The sequence below is a fragment of the Ceraceosorus guamensis genome (assembly GCF_003144195.1).
Source record: "Ceraceosorus guamensis strain MCA 4658 unplaced genomic scaffold IE81scaffold_14, whole genome shotgun sequence".
Lineage (NCBI taxonomy): Eukaryota > Fungi > Basidiomycota > Exobasidiomycetes > Ceraceosorales > Ceraceosoraceae > Ceraceosorus > Ceraceosorus guamensis.
Window position 1 is genome coordinate 249330 of NW_020290009.1, and position 17083 is coordinate 266412.

Here is a 17083-nt window from a genome sequence, read left to right on the forward strand (position 1 = left end):
AAATCGCTGCTGTGCATGATATGAGCGTTCAACAACCTCAAAAAGCAAGTCACGAGTCAACACCCATCCACGCAGTCATGCAGAGTCACGCGTCAAAAGTTGCGAAGAGTCGCCGCGCGCGTGATACCATCCATGCAGTCACGACTCACGGTAGAAGAGAAGCGCGGTACCGTACATTGTGATTCGTGCAGGCGAACGCACCTGCTGCGACTGCAAAACTTCCACGTGTACACATCCCTATTCCTCTCTCCTCGACTCGCGGACACGATATCTGGATCCTGAAGAGCTGTTTACCATCAAGCATCGACAGCTGGCACTCAGACAACTCTCCCGCTAATCTCGCCAAAACGTGCTCTCCATCGACCGCAAGGTTCCACACGCACTGCCTAGGCGAGGGACTACGCGCGTTGACTTCGTGTCGTGCGACATAGAAGCTCGTGATGGCGAGGCAGCACCTCGGCTTGCGCCAGAAAGGGGAGATGGGCAAGCAGAGCCTCCTGGCGGTTCGTCGCTCTCGCCATGCTACTCCACGTGCTTGGCAAAGCCTTGCAATCGCAGCCATTCTCTTCATTGCGGTGTTTGCACTCTCAGCGGAAGCAGCCAAGGACTACTACAAGATCATGGGGGTAGATAGACAAGCGGATGATAGGACGATCAAGCGAGCGTACAGAGTGCGTCATGCACTAGTTTCCGTCTCTTTCTAGACGGCACGGCTCAGCTCAATGCTCCATCGTTGCCCTCACAGAAACTTGCTCAGAAGCTGCACCCTGACAAACATCCGGAGAAGGGCGATCAGGTCAGTAGGTCGCGCTCAGCATCTGCTGAAACAGTCTGACCATGCCTTTGTCTTATTACTTTCAGTTCGTGGAGCTATCAGAGGCGTATCAAATCTTGTCTGAGCCCGAGACGCGCAAGATCTACGATCGGTACGGGGAGGATGGAGTGAAGCGGCATCAGCAGCAAGCAGGCTCAGCTGCCGGAAATGATCCGATGAACGTCTTCCGAAACTTCTTTGGCGGGGGTGGCGGGCCGTTTGGTCAGCAAGGCCCACGACGGGGGCCGAATCGGAATTACAACCTCGAGGTGGGGCTGGAGGATATGTATCGAGGACGGAGGGTTAGCGTGCAGCATCAGAGGAACGTCATTTGCGCAGCCTGCGATGGAAGCGGTGCGAGGGAAAAAAGCGACATCCACTCTTGCGAGGCTTGCGGTGGGCAAGGTATTCGGGTTGTGCAGCAGCAGATCATGCCTGGATTCGTTACGCGGTCACAGGTGAGCGGTGTGGCCGATGGAACTGGGGTGCAGCAGAGGATACGGAATTCGCTGACCCAATGTCCACCTTTCACCTGGTAGGTTCAATGCGACCGATGCGGCGGCCAAGGGCAGGTCATCCAGCACCTCTGCTCTAGATGCAACGGTCAGAAGGTCACCGCGGAGACTGTGGATCTGGACGTGGAAATTCTGCCGGGTGCGCGAGAAGGCGAAGAGATTTTGTTTGAAGGAGATGCGGATGAAGGGCCCGACTTTGAGCCCGGAGATGTTTCTTTCAAGCTCAGGTGAGAAGAGAAGCATGATACTCGCAATGTGCAGGCCTCCGATTGGCTTTGCAAAGGCTCACGTAGCATGTACGCATCTTGTAGGTCCGTACGCCACAAGGGAGACTTTCGCCGCAGGGATAATCACCTATACACCACATATCCAATCTCTTTGGCCGATGCGCTGTTGGGCTTCGATTATCAGCTGCGCCACATGGATGACCACAACGTGACATTGCGGCGGACGACCGTCACGCAACCAGGCTGGACACAAACCATCAAGGGCGAGGGCATGCCAAAGCGAGACGACGACGGCCACGGCGACCTCTTTGTGGAGTATCAGGTACGTCTGATGCGATGGCGAGCCTTCCTTTGGCCGGTGCTCATACCTTCGCCGGCCATTCCTGCAGGTTGTCATGCCCGACAAGATTGAAGGCGATATCCAGACCGGTAAGTCTCATTCTCGAATGCAGATTGGTGTCCACGCCTCTGATCGTCTCTTGAATCGTGTGCGTATGCAGCTTTCGAGAAGATCTTTGCAAGGAAAGCGACCAGGGGCGAGCCTGCCAAAGAGTCCAGTCATTCGCACGAGGAGCTGTAACGAGCAATAACATGAGGAATGAGCTTGTTGAAGGTGGCAGACCTCGTGTCGAAGCTCTTCTGCACCGCAAAGCACAGAAACGAGGCCACCGCACCGGCGATTCGAAGTGGCAGATGAGGCTCCCCTGCCTCGTCCGTCAACGCAAGCAAGCATCTTGCATGCGCCGCCGGCTTGCCATGCGTCACAGGCGTGCGAATATCTCTCGAGGCGCAGGGCCGTCCTTTGTGCCGAGGCCTTTGCAATCACGAATGAAAAGGCCTCGGTATCGGAGGAGCTCGGTACATTGTGATTCAGAGGCAAGGACACTGACCTTGGTGCTCTGGTATCGACGCGACTTGGCTCTTGCCAAGCTCTTCGTTGCGGTGGGGCCAGGGTGACACATCACGATTTTGGATCCGCTCTACGGATCACCTTCACCGTCTGGGCTGTCACGTGTCGCGCGAGTTGGCGTGACCCGAGAGCCTCGATTCAAATTCTGGAGGCCCGCGCGTGGACCTGTGCGTATAGGTGTATGACGTCGAGATGCTTATTTTCCGTAGCGGCAAAGCACCTCGCGACTCTAGTCAGGGTCCTCGCCAGCACCGGTCCCGTCTGCAGGAGAACAGTGGCTCGACACGGTCTCGGGCCAACACTGCGTGCAGTCGCGCGGAGCGAACGGGTGACAGGTGCAGTGACTGCTGTGATCCCACGTCCCACAAAGCGATTGTCCTTGCAGTCATACACTGACACACCGTCAAGAGTGGCTTGAAGGTGCATCTGAGCCATCAAGTCACAGCAGAGCAGGTGGATGGTGGATGGCAAACGTGTGCGAGCAAGCGAATCTTGATTCATTGATTGCAAAGGGGCCCAGCAGCTCATCTATGGGAGCGTGTTGTCAAAAGGACGCAACGCGCTGTTCACGTCACGATGCGTGAAGCCCACAAGCAACTTTGGCTTCTGGCGTCCCTCTTAGCGTCCCCGTCGTGATTCTTGCCGGGCGTGTGCATGCATGGCCATCCGCACATCACCGCAGCTCGTCGGTCAAAGCAGACAAATCACGACCGATGCCACTTGGACTGCATGAGCAAGATTCGTTCAGAATACGTGCTCTGCATGGCTGCTGTCGTCCCGCGCACGCACGCGTGACTTGTGGCGATCTCGCCTATATTCAAATTCTGATTGGTGATTGTGCCTGTCCAGCTGTTGATCGCTCACGATGAAATTGAAATGCTTTGCTGTTTGAGGATGGTAAGAAGATGTCGGTCGGGAGTGTCCGATTGACTTGAACGACAGACCATTCCATCAGAATGAGAATGTTGAAATTATTTGAGCCTTCTCCGTCGCGACTCAAGCCCGGGCCAGAGAAGACGACGGGACGCAATTAAGAGCAAGGTTGAGGTGCGCTCCAGTTCGTAGGACATGGGTGCATGCAGCATCTGCCGGTCGAGAAGCGCGCGCGTGCAGCAATTGAGCAGCTCTGGATGCCATCCGTCACTGCATGAGCCACTTTGACAGCCGAGTGGCACGCAGCTGCAGCTGTCGCGATCTGCAACTCATCGTGCCTCTTCATCTGCAGTCGGGACTCGCGGGAGTAGATGCGATCGAGCGCAGATACACAGCTCCCATGCCCTCCACCCCCTTTCCCTCAAGGGGTCGCGCGGCGATGCGTGATTGCTTGGTCACCTGTACCGGTACACTCGATCGTGACTCCAGACTTTCGCTGACATGAACGTTGTTGGCCGACAGGCACACATACCATGCAAGTCTTCACCAAAGCACCTGACCTTGACCTTGACCTTTCTGGCAGTCTCACTTGTTCTACCGCTTCATCAATTCCTTCACACCTCATCACGTCGTGACTCTCATCTTCAGTCATGACCACACCGAGCTTCTCTCGGTGCTGAGATCCCCGAGGCCATTCGGCCAGCCAGCCGGACCAAGGGGCACCAGACACGTCCGCTCGTTGCGCGCCCCCGACTTCACTCCGCGCATTTGGATGGACCGCATCGCTCGCTCTCCTACGCCAACATTCTGGCAATCTCGATCTCGGGTGGGCGTCGGACGGACTTCTACACGCGACACTTTCCAACTAAGAGCCTTCCTTCAGCAAAGGCTATCTCGTCTCGCTTTGCACAGCTTTGCATTTCTGTTCCAGTCAAGCGAGCAAGGCATCTTGCCTACATTTGGACCTGCACTCTCACCAACGACCCTCTCGTCTTCCGGCCTCACTCGCGCTCGGAGAGAGAAACACAGTGCTTCAAGACCCCAGGCTAGAGACGACCTTCGGTGGGGAGCGAGAAGAGAAGGTGGCTCCGCTTGCCCGACTCCAGCGCTAGTCGCGGCTCGACGGCGAGAAGGATAGGGCCTCTTGCAGTGCGCACACACCACCCGTGAGTCGCACAAAGAGCCATGGCTAGGGTGCAAATCTCGGCAGAAGCTGGCGGAGATCACATTTGCGGGGTGAAGCGGCAGAATGGGGGCTTGCGCATTGACGCAGCCCAAGGATCAACTTGGTCGGTCTTCGCGCGACCCAGGGCCCGATGCGAGGCGATTTGAAACGTGGGACCGGAAGTTTAGCCACGGCTTTGGCCTTACAGAGCGCTTTGGCTTACTGGCTCCCTAGTGAGGCTTGCCAAAGTCGGGAATAAGTGCCTGTGGGCTTGTGGACACCTCGTTGGGAGTGCGTGCGCTGCTCCGTGAATATCTGGGATGCCTTCCATGCCTTGCTGGATTGCTGCGTTGGACTCAGAATCGTAGATTCTGTACGTGGTGCGTGGTGCCCATATTTGTGATGTTCCTTCAAAGGCCAGCACGCGTGGCAAAGCGAGGAGCAGGCGCAGCAGGCACAACGGCCACGCTCGTTCGCCGACGCGCAACGGACGCGCAGGCGGGGGCCGAGGTGCAGCTCGCAGTAGGCGAGCATGCAGCGTGCCTCCTTGCGATCAATCGATCGATCGGCAAAAACCAAGCTCCCTCACCACGGCAGGCACTGAGGCTCGAGGATGAAGTTTCCCTCGCCGTCGCACGCGAGCACAAATGCAGCAGATGGTGGATTAGACCATGGCGAACGCTGCCGTGGCAAAATGGGCTGCTAAGCATGCGAACTTCGCCAGGTGCAGCGTGGAGAGGGGGCTGCCGCTCGGCTGCGCACCTTGACGGCTTGAGCAGCGCAGCAAGATTGGCGTGATCTATCGTTCACGTTTGTCATCGGACCTCCGTTGCAGAGCCGTGCCGATGATGTCAATCAGGGCTACACATGTGTACATGCGGTGCCAATCACGAATTGTGGATCGTGAATCAAGGCTGCCTCTTTCCCCACGCCCGCCGTCGTTCCTGCCTCATCATTATACTCGCGTGCTTGGCGAGCTGTGGCGGTGGCACCATTGTACCAGAGCGGCCCATGCAGTCTTCCTTTCCGTCGTGGTGCAGGCGAGATCCTCGCCTAGAAAGTCGGAGTGGTGCAGGGCTGCCTGCCCTCATACAACAACTCTCTGGCTGCGCGGGCACGGCGTTCCATGTCGGCAACACCTCGAACAGCGTCAGCTTCTACAATCGCATAGTCAGCACCTCGCGCCGTCTTGGACCGTTCCTATCTGCATTGTATTGCTGTGTTCGTTATTTTCTTACGCCGTCTACACGCTTCTCCACCCTACAATCATTTCACAGTATACTCGCACTATAACTAACACCTCTCAAGCGGTGGAGTGGACACTTCTGTGGTGTGTCCGAGGCTACACTCGCCCAGCACCTAGGTCTTTTCGTACTCAGCTCAAAATACCTTTCGGTGTATCACAAGCTGCTGGAGCGAAGAGCAGGTTGGGCACGTCGCTGCCATGTCCGTGCGAGACAGCGCTAGCCCGCTTTTGCCGGATCTCATGTCGTCCACTGCCTCTCAGCGTTCCAGCACCTCTACCACGTCTTCGGGGCTCTCTGCGCACGCTCCTCAGCATCCGCTCACGCATCCCATCCAGGGCACGCGCGAAAGTCGCGGCAAATCGACCTTGGGAGAGGCAACCACGTTGCCGCCCTCGGCTCATCGTCCGGAACCGGTCCGATTGTACGAGCCTCCGATGATGTCGTACAGCGCTAGCGCTAGCCTCAACGACGCCGCGCGCTCTCACATATCGGCCAGTGAATTGGAGGTAATCGCAAGCGCCACAGAGGAGGCTCTCTCGCCACCAACCAGGCTCGACGAGGCCTCGAGAGAGCGACTGCAGCAAGCAGCAGCCTATGCCAATGTTGGTCAGACCTTGCCAAGCTCCTCGGTCGCTCCCGAAGCTGCCCTGCTCTCTTCTCCCCCGTCTTCTGGGAGCGGCTCCTCTACTGCCGCGGCAGCAGGTGTCTCCGCTTTTGCGACGGCAGCAGGCGCTCCGCCCGCGGACGCTCTGTCGGCTTACTCGGAGCGCCGGCCTGCAGAAGCGTCCGTCAGCAACCAAGTCCATCCTCTGGAAGATCCGCCACGATTATCCACGTCTTCGGTCGAGAGCAGCGTCGCTAGCGAGATAACGACACCCGAAGGGCCTCACCCGAAGGCGTGGAGAGATGCAGCCTCCCCCTCGGCCTCGGGAAGCGGAATCGAGCAGGATGGTCTGTCCAACGAGCTCGCACAGTTGAGCGTGAGCGAAGACCTCCTTGACGCTCGGAAAAATGCGACGCTCCGTGCGCGACCCGCGGTCCATCGGTTACCTAGCAGCTCGAACACAGACGACACAGCCCGAGCTTCGCCACCTGCGACGGTTAGCTCGAGCTCCAGCGCCGTGCAGACTCCTGCGGCCCAAAGGGCCAATCCTCTTGAACGTGAACTTGGTCTAGATCGGCGGCCCTCTCGCAGCTATCGAGCAGATCGGCGTTTGGATTTCGGCGGTGATGAAATGTCTCAAGAGGAAACGTCCGCCACGTGCGACAGCAACCGACTGCGACGACCTTCACAACACATGCCTGTCTTTATGTCGGACGAATCCGTGCCCACGATGTCGAGTCGCTTCGACTCGACAACGCAGTCGGGACATCTTTCACACAGGCCACAGAGCAGCGCAGGTGGACGTGATCTACGACAAGGACTAGCTTCGCCTCAGGGCCTCGCAAACTCGGACCACGCATCAGCCGCCGACACCCCCGAATCCGGAAAGGCGAGTCCAGACTCGTGGCGCAGTCTGCTGCCGGAGCACGATCCCTTCTTCGTTGCGCCAGGGGTCTCTAGTGGCAGTCAAAGCCCAGGCGAGGCCGGTAGCACCTCCGGCCATTCAGTGGCTGGACTCGGCAAAGATGGGCAAAACCGAAAGCGCGAGTCTGTCAGCAGCATCGCAGGCGTTGGCACCGTCGACTGGAGGCGACTGTCCAGTGGCAGTCAAGCCAGCACGTTGAGCAGCTTTTCACTCCCGGGCCCGACCGCTGTACAGCCATTGGCGCCAATGTCTCGTTTGCCAACCAGTCCAAGCTGGCCCGACCGAGACTCGTGGCGATCTTTCTTGCCCGAGAACGATCCCAGAAGCTCACGGTCCTCTATGCCCTCTGGAGCTGGAGCCTCGAACCCCGATTCACCTGGCATGCTCTCAAGCTCACCAGCTTCACCTGGGCTCAGTCCCATCGCAGACTATGGCAGTGGCGCAAGAGGTGCATTTGGCTCGCTAGACAGCGTCGGTCCTGGGATCGGTATCCTCAACACAGATGACCCGGCCGCGTTGGCGGCTGCCAAACGGCATGCCAGTTTCTCGATGTTCGATCGTGACTCTCGCGATGGTCTCAGAGGCGCACTTGCCCGCACTCAGAGCGGAAGCCAAAGTGCAGGTCGGCCCTCAGCGATACTGCAGAGTTTGAATCAGAATCGAAGTACCGGCCATTTACCAAGAGAGGCTGGCTCCGGCGGCACTTTGCCCAGTCATGCGCACTCGACGCACTTCCGAGCGCCTACCACAAGCTTAAATCAAGCTGCTGTCGGGCTAGCTGCAGCTTTTCCGACTCCGTCTCCCGGCAATGCACCACCAGTACTCAGATCCCAGCTGAGCGGTTCCGTGTCGACTCGAGCGTCCATAGGCATGCAAGATGCAGAGGAGCGCGAAAGTTGGCCTTGTAGCAGAAGCAATTCTTCTTTGCCGTCATCTCAAGTGGGGGAAGCCACCGATGAAGAGAGCTTCGGTCGCATGATGTCCAGCGGTTTGCGCGCCGGGCTCAACACTCAAATTGCTGCGAGTCCTCCCGAGAACACTGTTGCAATGGATGAAGCCACATCTGTGTCGAGTCGTCAAGATGAAGAAGGCTTCATCACAACGACCACGACGACCAGGACGACCACGACTACTCGCTCGTTCCCCATACCTCAAGGCACCGTCAGGACGAGACATGCGTCTGCATCATCATCGGCCACACCCATGGGGCGGGCATCATTGAGCCAGAAGTTGGGATCTATTCTGAGTAGCAGCGGAAGTCAAAGCTCCGCTCCATCTGCACCGGCACCAGTCATGCATGGGGGTGAATCACTGTCGCGAAGCATGTCTCACAATGCTACGTCCCACGCTTCGCCCTACAGCGTCTCGCCGCTTTCGCCTCCCTCTTTACCGTTCTTGGATCATCGACCTGCGCCACCGGAGACGCACCTGTCGATAGAGACGTCCGACCTCTGCTATACGCTGATCACATCTCTGCCTGGCTTCAGCCTCGATGCCATCACGCTGGCAACGAAACACCATAGGCAGCTGGTCATTGTCGCGGATAAATGGGATGAAGCGACGGGCGGCCACTTCGAGCGTCGGGTGACTTTTGGTCACGACGCTGATCTGAAACGCACCACGGCTAGCTTTGATGGTAGTCAACTCAAAATCGTAGTACCGAAGCGCGGCATAGCACCGAGCATGCCTCAAGCTTCGCGCAGCAGCCCGTCAGGCACAGCAACCCGATCTACGAAGGATCTGAGGCCTCGACTAGCCGATGCAGCCCCATGAGGATGCGTCAATCTTGTGACGATCGCCTCACAAAGATTGTCCGACATGTTGCCATGGATCCGTCGGTGACGTGACGCCACAGTCCGCGAGCATGTCGTTCATACCGTTGTGGATCTCAACCTCACTGCCACCACCGTTGGCGCACTTCCCATTATTCTCCTCCCGTTTCTAACCTCTCTGCCGCGCTTCAATCACATTTGCAATCACGCATTGTAATCGCGCCCGTGACATTGCATCAGACATCTATATTTGACAATGACAACGTATCTGCAAAGGGTCTTGAGCAATGTCTGCCCTGCCGGAAGTTGTGTTGTGCCATCGTCGATGGATGTGCTCCGCTCAGATTCACAAGTGGGGGACCGTAAGGCGAGCACAACGGCGGCGCTTGCAAGGATGGCAGTTGAGGCAGGCGCAGTAAGCCGCGCGTGCGTGGTCCGAGCGCGATCGAGCGCGGTCCAGCTCACGATATAATCGTGAATATATATATACGCGTGGTGAATCCGCCGCGTCTCTTGCACCGTGCATGGCTGCTGCTGCACGGCTGCACGATGCGCTCAACGAGCTGCTGCGTCGCCGCTTGCTCTCATGTCTCACGACTCGAGGCCCCCACACAAGTACGCATGGAGTTAGGGCTCGGATCACATGCCTACAGCTGATATCCACATCGCTTTCTCTATCGCCATCCACTCATCGCTGGATGGGCCATTCTTTGAAGCGGCCGATGCAAACAGGCTCAACATCGAAACATACGCCCACTTCCTCCTGTTCGCTAATCAGATCTTGAGTCCACGATCGACTTGGTGACGCTACACGTCCAATCCTTTTCGACCGTACACTCGCCGCGCTTGCTGCGGTCATCCATCATGTCCAGCTCATCTCCTCGCCACTCGCCTCCTCCATCTGCGGCGGCACCAAGGCCAAAGGGAATCCTCAAGAATGCCAGTGCAGGCGGCCTTGAACGTCAAGGAAGCGCTGTTGCACCCCAGGATGCTCAGAGCCCTCCAGTCGATGAGCATGGAAATAGGTGAGCATCCTCAGTCGGTCATCCTTGTTGTGCTGCTCCCGCTTTCGTCTCGCTGTAGTGGCGAATCGGACTGACTCCGGTACATGATGGCTCAGGTTGGCTTGGGACGAGACAAACCTCACGCTTCACGAGATCGAGAGGGAGAATACGGCAGCTCGTATGAAGATCGATGAGCCCAAGACACCTTTCGTCAGAAGTGCGAGCTTGGGAAGCGTCGACGGTGAGTCAGAATATCCTGTGCAGCCAGCTTTTCAGCGCAGTTTAATGAGTTGACAAATGGTTTCCGATTGCTCAGCGCTCGATCTGGACAATGAGCACAACTACTTCGAAGGCAGCGGCGGGGGAGATAGCAGCTCGAGCGGCGGTGGTCAGAACAGCCTGCCAGAAGGAACCTCAGCCGCCGATCTGTTGGCAGCCAACACCTCAGCCAATGCAGGTCCGGGAGGCAGAGCTGGCAGCGCAGGCCTAGCAGTAGGTCTGGACGCAGCAGATGTCTCGACGCTCTCAACCAGGCGAGGATCAGGTGCAGAGTCTGTCCTCTCGACCGGAGAGAACCCATCGCCTGCTGGCAGAGCCACTAGCAGGAGCCCCAGCTTCAGCTTGCCGCCCAGCAGTAGAAGGAGCAGCTCGTCCAGTGCTAGAAACAACGATCGCGGCGCCGTGAGGGACGAGGCGCGCGGCAGGGGCGCCGACGACATGGACACCCGACCCGACGAGACTCTCGACGACGAGGATGACGAGGATTTGGATCCAGAGGGTAAGCCACGAGGGTAGCTTTGCTGCCAATCAAACACCACGCCAGCATGCTGATCTCGCGACTGCCGCCCGTGCCCTTCACAGAAAAAGCCAATCGTGCGGCCTTTGCTCAGAAACGCCACCAACACTACGGCAACGAGGCTCAGGCGTAAGTCGACTGCCGATAGTTGACAATCGAGCACCAAATGCGCTTTTCGTTGATACATCTGCTGATGCTGTACCAATCTTCGTCATACCAACTCTCAGTATGAAACTCGCAGCTGCTCTGGCAGCCCAAGAAGACGACGACGACGACGATGAGAATGAAGGTGATGGAAGCAGCGGAGGACCTTCGCGCACCATACCGCCAGTCCCACCTCTTCCCAACTCTGTCCACTAAGCAGGCTTCAGCTCTCAGGCTGTCCACAGCATAGTGAATCTCGATGCCTCCCTCGTGTGCCCTCGTCGGGCTAGGAAAGATGACATCATCGCATATGCCGGACATCGCGGGCTCGAGGCCGCAACGCCCTGCGAGGTATCGTGTGAGCTCAGAACTCCATTTTAATTCGGCGTGATTGTAAAAGGGTGGTCGGGTGATTGAATTGGGATTTCGAGTTGGGTCGAGGCGGTGGGATGGGAGACAGTGGGAAGGAATTTTTTGGGGTGAAAATGGGGCACCAGGTGCGAGCGGAAAAGGTGAGGGCAAGAGGCTTCATGAAAAGAAGGGCTTGATGACTCCACGAACAACACCGCACGTGGTTGTTGACGAGGTGGTGGGACTGGGTCTACTGCAGGGTCTCTTTGGCTACAGAAGGGTAAATGTGTCGGCTTCGCTCAAGACGAGGAGACGAGCGTATGCTGATTCATTCGTGATCATTACTGGCAAGAGACTCGAGAACGATTAGACCCCAAGACGACTTTTCGTGCAATAAGCGCGCCGCTTACTGAGGGCTGTAGGTGAGAGCGGCCAAGAAAGTAGACCTGTTAGGAATCGACTCGTGCCAGCGACATGGAGTCAAGGGCGCCAACTCACCCGCCGTAACCCTGAGGCGCACCGCCGTAGCCGCCCTGGGGAGCGCCGTAGCCCTGCTGGGCACCACCGAAGCCTTGCTGTCCACCGCCGAAGCCCTGTTGAGCACCAGCGAAGCCAGTAGCGGCACCGCCAAAGCCTTGCTGAGGAGCACCGAAGCCTTGTCCGTAGCCCTGCTGAGGCTGTCCATAGCCTTGTTGACCGTAGCCCTGCTGTCCGTAGCCTTGCTGACCGTAGCCACCTGCACCGCCTAGGCGTAGAGGGATACAAGGATCAGTCAGCACACTTGGTGGTGCATAATCTCTATGAGATTATGATACCCACCAGCGAACCCAGGGGCTCCGCCACCATAGCCACTGCCGTACCCACCATAGCCACCGGCACCACCAGCTTGGCCACCGGGGAAGCCACTACATGTCGAATCGGGAAAAGGAGAAGACCACGTCAACACCAGATTCAAGTCATGTTGTAGATTCATCTTGTCCTGTGGTCGACAAGAGTTGATGGCGAGACTGAGCGCCGAGCTGCTCTAACTTACCCAGCTGGACGAGAGTTGGCCATGTTGACACGAATGCGACGACCATCGAGCTCAGTCTCGTTAAGAGCAGCGATGGCAGAGTCGGCCTCGTGTTGAGACGAGAAGGTCACGAAACCGAAACCGCGAGAGCGGCCAGTGTCACGGTCACGCATGACGACCTGCAGAAGGTGTAAGAACGAAGCGGGAGAGAAGCCAGGTAGGAACGAACGCAAGGAGTCAGATCATGGTAGAAGGATTTGAAAGCATGAGGCGCGCCGTAACTTCTTCGTCAGATTGAACCTGAGACCCAGATGCAAACGAGAGGCTGACATATCGCCAACCGCACTGCTCAAGTGTATGCTCAGACTCACGTAGTCGGTCAGCTGTCCGTGAGCAGAGAAAGCACGGCTGAGGCTGTCCTCCGTGGTGTTCCACGAGAGGTTGCCAACGTAAACCTTGGTAGCCATCTTGAAAAGATTGACGAGGTGCGAGAAATGTACGAGTCGGGAAACTGGAAAACGCTAGACCAAACGCTAGAGTTACTGTTACTGTTGAGAAGCAGGAGAACGACCGAAGCGAAGCGAGTCGAATCGAGCCGAGGAGTGGGAGACCGAACGAAGAAAGTATGAGAGCAAGAAAGTCGAGAATCGGTTCGACTGGCTGACTGACTGACTGACTGACTGACTGACTGAGCTTAGAGTATCGGACGGAAGCCGGACTGTACTGCTTGACTACAATTGGTTGGATGAACTCGAACTTCGTCGGAACGGGCACACGAGAAGACGAGTCTGGTACGCAACGGAAAGCACAACGAGATCGTTGAACGCGAGCCGGGAACGGGAGGCAGGAAAGACGACGACGAAGCGTATTCTTTCGAGTCTGGATTGTGTGGATGTAGATGTGGTGAAGAAGAGGACAAAGTGGTTACCTCACGCCAGCGCACAGCTTACCCGCTTGCCATGCAGCAGCGCCAGCGCCAGCGAGCCTTGCGCCAAATTTGCGAAGGTCGCGCGCACGCTCGCGTGCAGCAGTTGAGTCGCAAACGCAGCGCGATGCGTTGCGTTGCGGCGCGGGCGGTACAGCGCTGGTCAGTGAGTCGCGGTCAGCTATATAGCAGCAGCATGCGCAGAATGCCTGACCACGAGTTTTTGAGTGCAGCACCGGCAGCAGTAGTATGAAGCATCGCGTGTCTGCATGCTGCTGCTGCCTCTGCCTGCCTTGAATGGTTCGCAGCAGCAATCCACAGCGGCGGGTGAGTCTGAGTCAAGTCATCGGACGATATTTTACCTATAGGAGCTGAGCCGCCGCACCACGCACTTGTCCCTCGTGACCAGGTGAAATTGCACGCAAATGCGCCAGCGCCGCCCAATCATATGTATAGATCGAGCTCAAGACGCATCGCTCACCATTCGAGTCACCATGCACACAAAGGCTGGCTGCGCTCAGAAGAGTTGCAAACGTCGCGAGTAAATAGTCACGATGAGTGCGCTCGTGAGGGCCAGAGCAGCAGCAGCGCGAAGAAGGAATGGCGAGCGGCCGTTCTCAAGGCCGTCTGCAGCGCAGCGCAGCGCAGTCACGAGTCTGAGTGCAAATGCATTTGCCTGCTTCGTGTTCTTGAATTGCTTGCGTGGTTGCTGCAGCGTGAAGATTTTGTGTGGTCAACATCGACGCACATCATGCAGGCAAGCGGAAAGTCACAACACATCGCCACCAGCAAAAGCTCATCCTCACACAGCAGCACATGAGGCAACAGAACAGTTACGAAGTCGTCGTCAGCAGCAGCAGCGCTGTATCGGCATCCAGCAGCATCCATGCATGCACTTGAGAGGCGCACGTCGCGACAGCAGACCGCCGCGGTGCGGGGTCACCGCGCGTCATTTGCAGCATGCAGCGCGCGCGCGCTCACATATACAGCTTGCGCCGGCAAGAATTGCGCTGCCATGCACAAGACTTCGTCTCAGAATGTTCTTGAATACGCGCAGCAGACTGCTCCATGCATCCATTAATTAATTACCCTTTCACGCATCAAGGAGCCCCTCGTTTGAAAGTCTCTTGGCAAAACGCGGCCGACGTGAAAGCGGTCAGGCTCATGACTCATCTAGCTGGGACTCACGACTGCTGTACCGCAAGTCTTGAGTTCAGGGCGCCCAGGTAGAGGGTCCACTGCAGACTGATATAAAACCGCTTGCGAGGCCCCCGTCGCACACTCATCAATAAGCCACTCCGATGTGCAAAAGTATCGGTAGCCGGGCCACAGGTGTGACGGATGTAGCGTTTGCCCACCGGCGGGCTTGTGAGATGGTTGATGGTATCGTGTGATGATTCACAATTGAACGCGTGAGTAACACCCTCTTCCCGGTCGTGTCGGCTGGGTAGTTCAAGAACCTGTCTCTGGGCGCTAGGCAGCTCACACACCAAGAACGTCCAGTTGGCATGTCAACATGCTACACGCTGATGGCTGCAAAGTTGTGCACCGTCACAAACAGCCGCAAGAGGTATCTCAGATCGATGAGCGAGCACACTGGCTCCAACTGGTTCAACATGCGTGCATTGATACTTCATCCAATGAGCCTAGTGGTAAATGAGCCGAGAAAGACAGCAAAGCCAAGGAGTATAGAGAGGACAGAAGGGAGGAGCATAGGGGGATCAAAATGGAAAATTGTTGGACAGAGTCGACGACGTCACCTACGTCAACTTGCAAGGCCATACGGCCTGCAATTGAGTTGAGGGGTTGCATCCGTGAAAGAGCGTCGTACCCAGTCAAGACACAGCGGGAAGCTGCATCTGTGCGCGAGTCGGTAAAATCTGGGAGGAACAAGCTCGACGCCCAGCACCAGTAGTACAAGAGCTGCGAGTGCAGCTATTGCAAAGAGCGAGAGCGGAGACAGGGTAGTGATTGGAGGGTCAGGTAAAGACAGAAATAGCAAGGGCGGCCAGGATACATGTGCCGAAGTCTTCCTGGCTGTGCTTTGGGGAAGCCCGCGCTCAGTGTCGCGCGCCGGAGTGAAGAACGAAAGGCGAGGTGACGAAGGACGAGTCTGTGTGAAGAGAAAGAAAAGATGGAGCGTCGTATCGTTGCGCTGGTGCATCAAGTTGAGCAAGAGTGGCTGCGAGCGGCGATCCTACACGAGTCGCGCGCGATCGCATGGGTGCTGTGGTATGTTGTAGTAGAAGACAAAAGGTTTAGAAGTGGACCTGATGACGGTTCAAGTTAGACAATTAAGCACGGTGGCTACCGTTCTCCTGGCGCAGATGCCAACCGTCATCGTCGCCGCGTTCCTCCGCAGTGTGATCTGCTTCATCCGCTTCCTCTTCGTCGTAGCCGCGACGACCGCGAGCACCCAAAGAAGCTGGCCTGGCTTCCGATCTGTCTTCCGCCATCTCCTCCGATCCCCTCTCTGGGTCGTTGTACGCGGCGCCACGGCGACCGGATCGGTGTCCCTCCGAAGATGATTGACGGCCATCAGTCTCGGCATCGGCGGGCACTGCTCTAGCTCTGTAAGCATTGCCACGACTGGCTGCTCCGCTGGATGCCGCCCCAGTTCTGTAGTCGTAAGCACGACGACCCCAAGCGAAGTGCGGCTCGTTGAGACTCTCTTGGTCGAGGTAGAGGAAGGTGTAGAGGCCGAACAGAGCTTCGACGACGAAGAGCAAGGTCTGCACGCCGAAAGTGGCGTAGGCCAAGGGAACGGTCCAGTTCGTGAGGTCGCAAACGTGCTCGAAGTCGGCTGGCTTGGGGTAATGCAGATAACCGTCGAACTGGCAGTTTTCGTAACCGCGGAGGTCGGCAGCGTATGCGATCGCGCCCGACACCCACAGAACGCAGAAAGTGAACTGAAGCAAAAGCTCGAGCTTGACCTGGAACAAAGAGTAGAGGAAGTCGCCGTAGTTGATGAAGGGTGCGATGGGGAGCAGGATGTTGTATCCAAAGTAGATGATGCAAGTGAAGAAGCCGAGGACAATCAGGAAGATGAGCGATCCCCACGACGGTCTGATGATGGGGTCGTTCATGTTGTAGTACTGTACGACCAGGATGGCCATGATGGCCGTCGCCAGAGCAAGACCGCACACGAGGGAGGTCAAGAGAAACCTCAAAGCAAGAATGAGGTTGGGGTTTATGGCTGGCGCGCCACCGCTGCGAGGTGGAGCGGCCACAGTGGCCGACCTGCGTTCAGGGAGACCCATTTTGATGGATGTTTGCGATCGACGATGAGATAATCGATGTGCGAAATGGCCAGGACGAAGGAGCAAATGGATCGAAGGTCTGTCGATAAGTCCTCGTTCGTGGTGGTGTGTCCTGTGAGGGTGGCGAAAGATGGAAGGGGAGTAGAGAGGAGGGTGAGGATGGCGCCGCACGTCGGTTGGTGAGCAGGGTGATATGATATGATCCAGATCCACACAAGGACCTCTGGAACAAACGGCAACGGCGGCGAGGAGGGAGGGGAGGAGGGGTTGCGGACGGAGAGCAGGTGAGAGGGAGAGATGAGACCGGAAGGGAAAGTTGAAAGACAGTGAGAGATCGGCGCAGCAGCACACCTGCTCACACACACAATGGATGGGGTGCAGGCTAGGCCACGAAGTTCCGGCGGATGAAGGGCGCAAAGCGGGGGAGGGAGGGGTGGGGGGTGCGATCGAGGCGTGTGAGGAGAGGGGGAGCCGAGCAAACGAAGGAGGACAGGAAAGCAGGGTGCCCAACAAGCGCAGGAAATTGCGGGGAAAGGCGC

At 57.3% G+C, this 17083-nt stretch overlaps 7 protein-coding genes across 7 annotated transcripts; 3 read left to right on the forward strand and 4 right to left on the reverse strand.

The window, feature by feature from the left end:
- The first annotated feature begins 361 nt into the window (after positions 1-361).
- On the forward strand, positions 362-2370 carry IE81DRAFT_46598 (DnaJ-domain-containing protein). Its single transcript, XM_025517361.1, has 7 exons — positions 362-671; positions 746-796; positions 862-1272; positions 1354-1556; positions 1641-1878; positions 1946-1985; positions 2057-2370. Exons 1-7 carry the CDS (start codon positions 441-443, stop codon positions 2134-2136), a joined length of 1254 nt encoding a protein of 417 aa, XP_025371246.1. The 5' UTR covers positions 362-440; the 3' UTR covers positions 2137-2370.
- Positions 2371-4378: 2008 nt separating this feature from the next.
- Positions 4379-5128, reverse strand: IE81DRAFT_321750 (hypothetical protein). Its single transcript, XM_025513442.1, has one exon. It carries the CDS (start codon positions 5036-5038, stop codon positions 4724-4726), a length of 315 nt encoding a protein of 104 aa, XP_025371247.1. The 5' UTR covers positions 5039-5128; the 3' UTR covers positions 4379-4723.
- A 3538-nt stretch (positions 5129-8666) lies between these two features.
- On the forward strand, positions 8667-8948 carry IE81DRAFT_282123 (hypothetical protein; the record flags this gene model as incomplete). The annotated part of the gene is made up of 1 exon (XM_025511526.1): positions 8667-8948. A coding segment is annotated over one exon (282 nt), but the record flags the coding sequence as incomplete, so codon positions are not given.
- Positions 8949-9916: 968 nt separating this feature from the next.
- On the forward strand, positions 9917-11212 carry IE81DRAFT_329065 (hypothetical protein; the record flags this gene model as incomplete). Its single annotated transcript, XM_025515123.1, has 5 exons — positions 9917-10077; positions 10173-10297; positions 10373-10834; positions 10918-10981; positions 11080-11212. The coding sequence occupies 5 exons, from the start codon at positions 9917-9919 to the stop codon at positions 11210-11212; spliced, it is 945 nt and encodes a 314-aa protein (XP_025371249.1).
- Positions 11213-11640: 428 nt separating this feature from the next.
- Positions 11641-12517, reverse strand: IE81DRAFT_46944 (hypothetical protein). Its single transcript, XM_025517362.1, has 4 exons — positions 12167-12517; positions 12003-12083; positions 11846-11918; positions 11641-11763 (listed from the first exon to the last, which is right to left on the reverse strand). Exons 1-4 carry the CDS (start codon positions 12318-12320, stop codon positions 11754-11756), a joined length of 318 nt encoding a protein of 105 aa, XP_025371250.1. The 5' UTR covers positions 12321-12517; the 3' UTR covers positions 11641-11753.
- IE81DRAFT_321753 (hypothetical protein) lies at positions 12268-12677 on the reverse strand. The gene has a single exon (XM_025513443.1). The coding sequence runs from the start codon at positions 12530-12532 to the stop codon at positions 12377-12379; it is 156 nt and encodes a 51-aa protein (XP_025371251.1). The 5' UTR covers positions 12533-12677; the 3' UTR covers positions 12268-12376.
- Positions 12678-15680: 3003 nt separating this feature from the next.
- Positions 15681-16544, reverse strand: IE81DRAFT_272012 (hypothetical protein; the record flags this gene model as incomplete). Its single annotated transcript, XM_025511415.1, has 1 exon — positions 15681-16544. A coding segment is annotated over one exon (864 nt), but the record flags the coding sequence as incomplete, so codon positions are not given.
- Positions 16545-17083: the final 539 nt, after the last annotated feature.

What these genes read in the sequence shown, in the direction of transcription:
- IE81DRAFT_46598 (XM_025517361.1), top strand. Translation starts at nt 441, where the DNA reads ATGGCGAGGCAGCACCTCGGCTTGCGCCAGAAAGGGGAGATGGGCAAG. An exon ending in GATTCGTTACGCGGTCACAG is followed by an intron (nt 1,273 to 1,353) that starts GTGAGCGGTGTG and finishes TTCACCTGGTAG; the next exon opens with GTTCAATGCGACCGATGCGG. An exon ending in GATGTTTCTTTCAAGCTCAG is followed by an intron (nt 1,557 to 1,640) that starts GTGAGAAGAGAA and finishes CGCATCTTGTAG; the next exon opens with GTCCGTACGCCACAAGGGAG.
- IE81DRAFT_321750 (XM_025513442.1), bottom strand. Translation starts at nt 5,038, where the DNA reads ATGCTCGCCTACTGCGAGCTGCACCTCGGCCCCCGCCTGCGCGTCCGT.
- IE81DRAFT_46944 (XM_025517362.1), bottom strand. Translation starts at nt 12,320, where the DNA reads ATGAATCTACAACATGACTTGAATCTGGTGTTGACGTGGTCTTCTCCT. An exon ending in CGGAGCCCCTGGGTTCGCTG is followed by an intron (nt 12,084 to 12,166) that starts GTGGGTATCATA and finishes TAGGCGGTGCAG; the next exon opens with GTGGCTACGGTCAGCAAGGC. An exon ending in TCAGCAGGGCTACGGACAAG is followed by an intron (nt 11,919 to 12,002) that starts GCTTCGGTGCTC and finishes GTGGACAGCAAG; the next exon opens with GCTTCGGTGGTGCCCAGCAG.
- IE81DRAFT_321753 (XM_025513443.1), bottom strand. Translation starts at nt 12,532, where the DNA reads ATGCGTGACCGTGACACTGGCCGCTCTCGCGGTTTCGGTTTCGTGACC.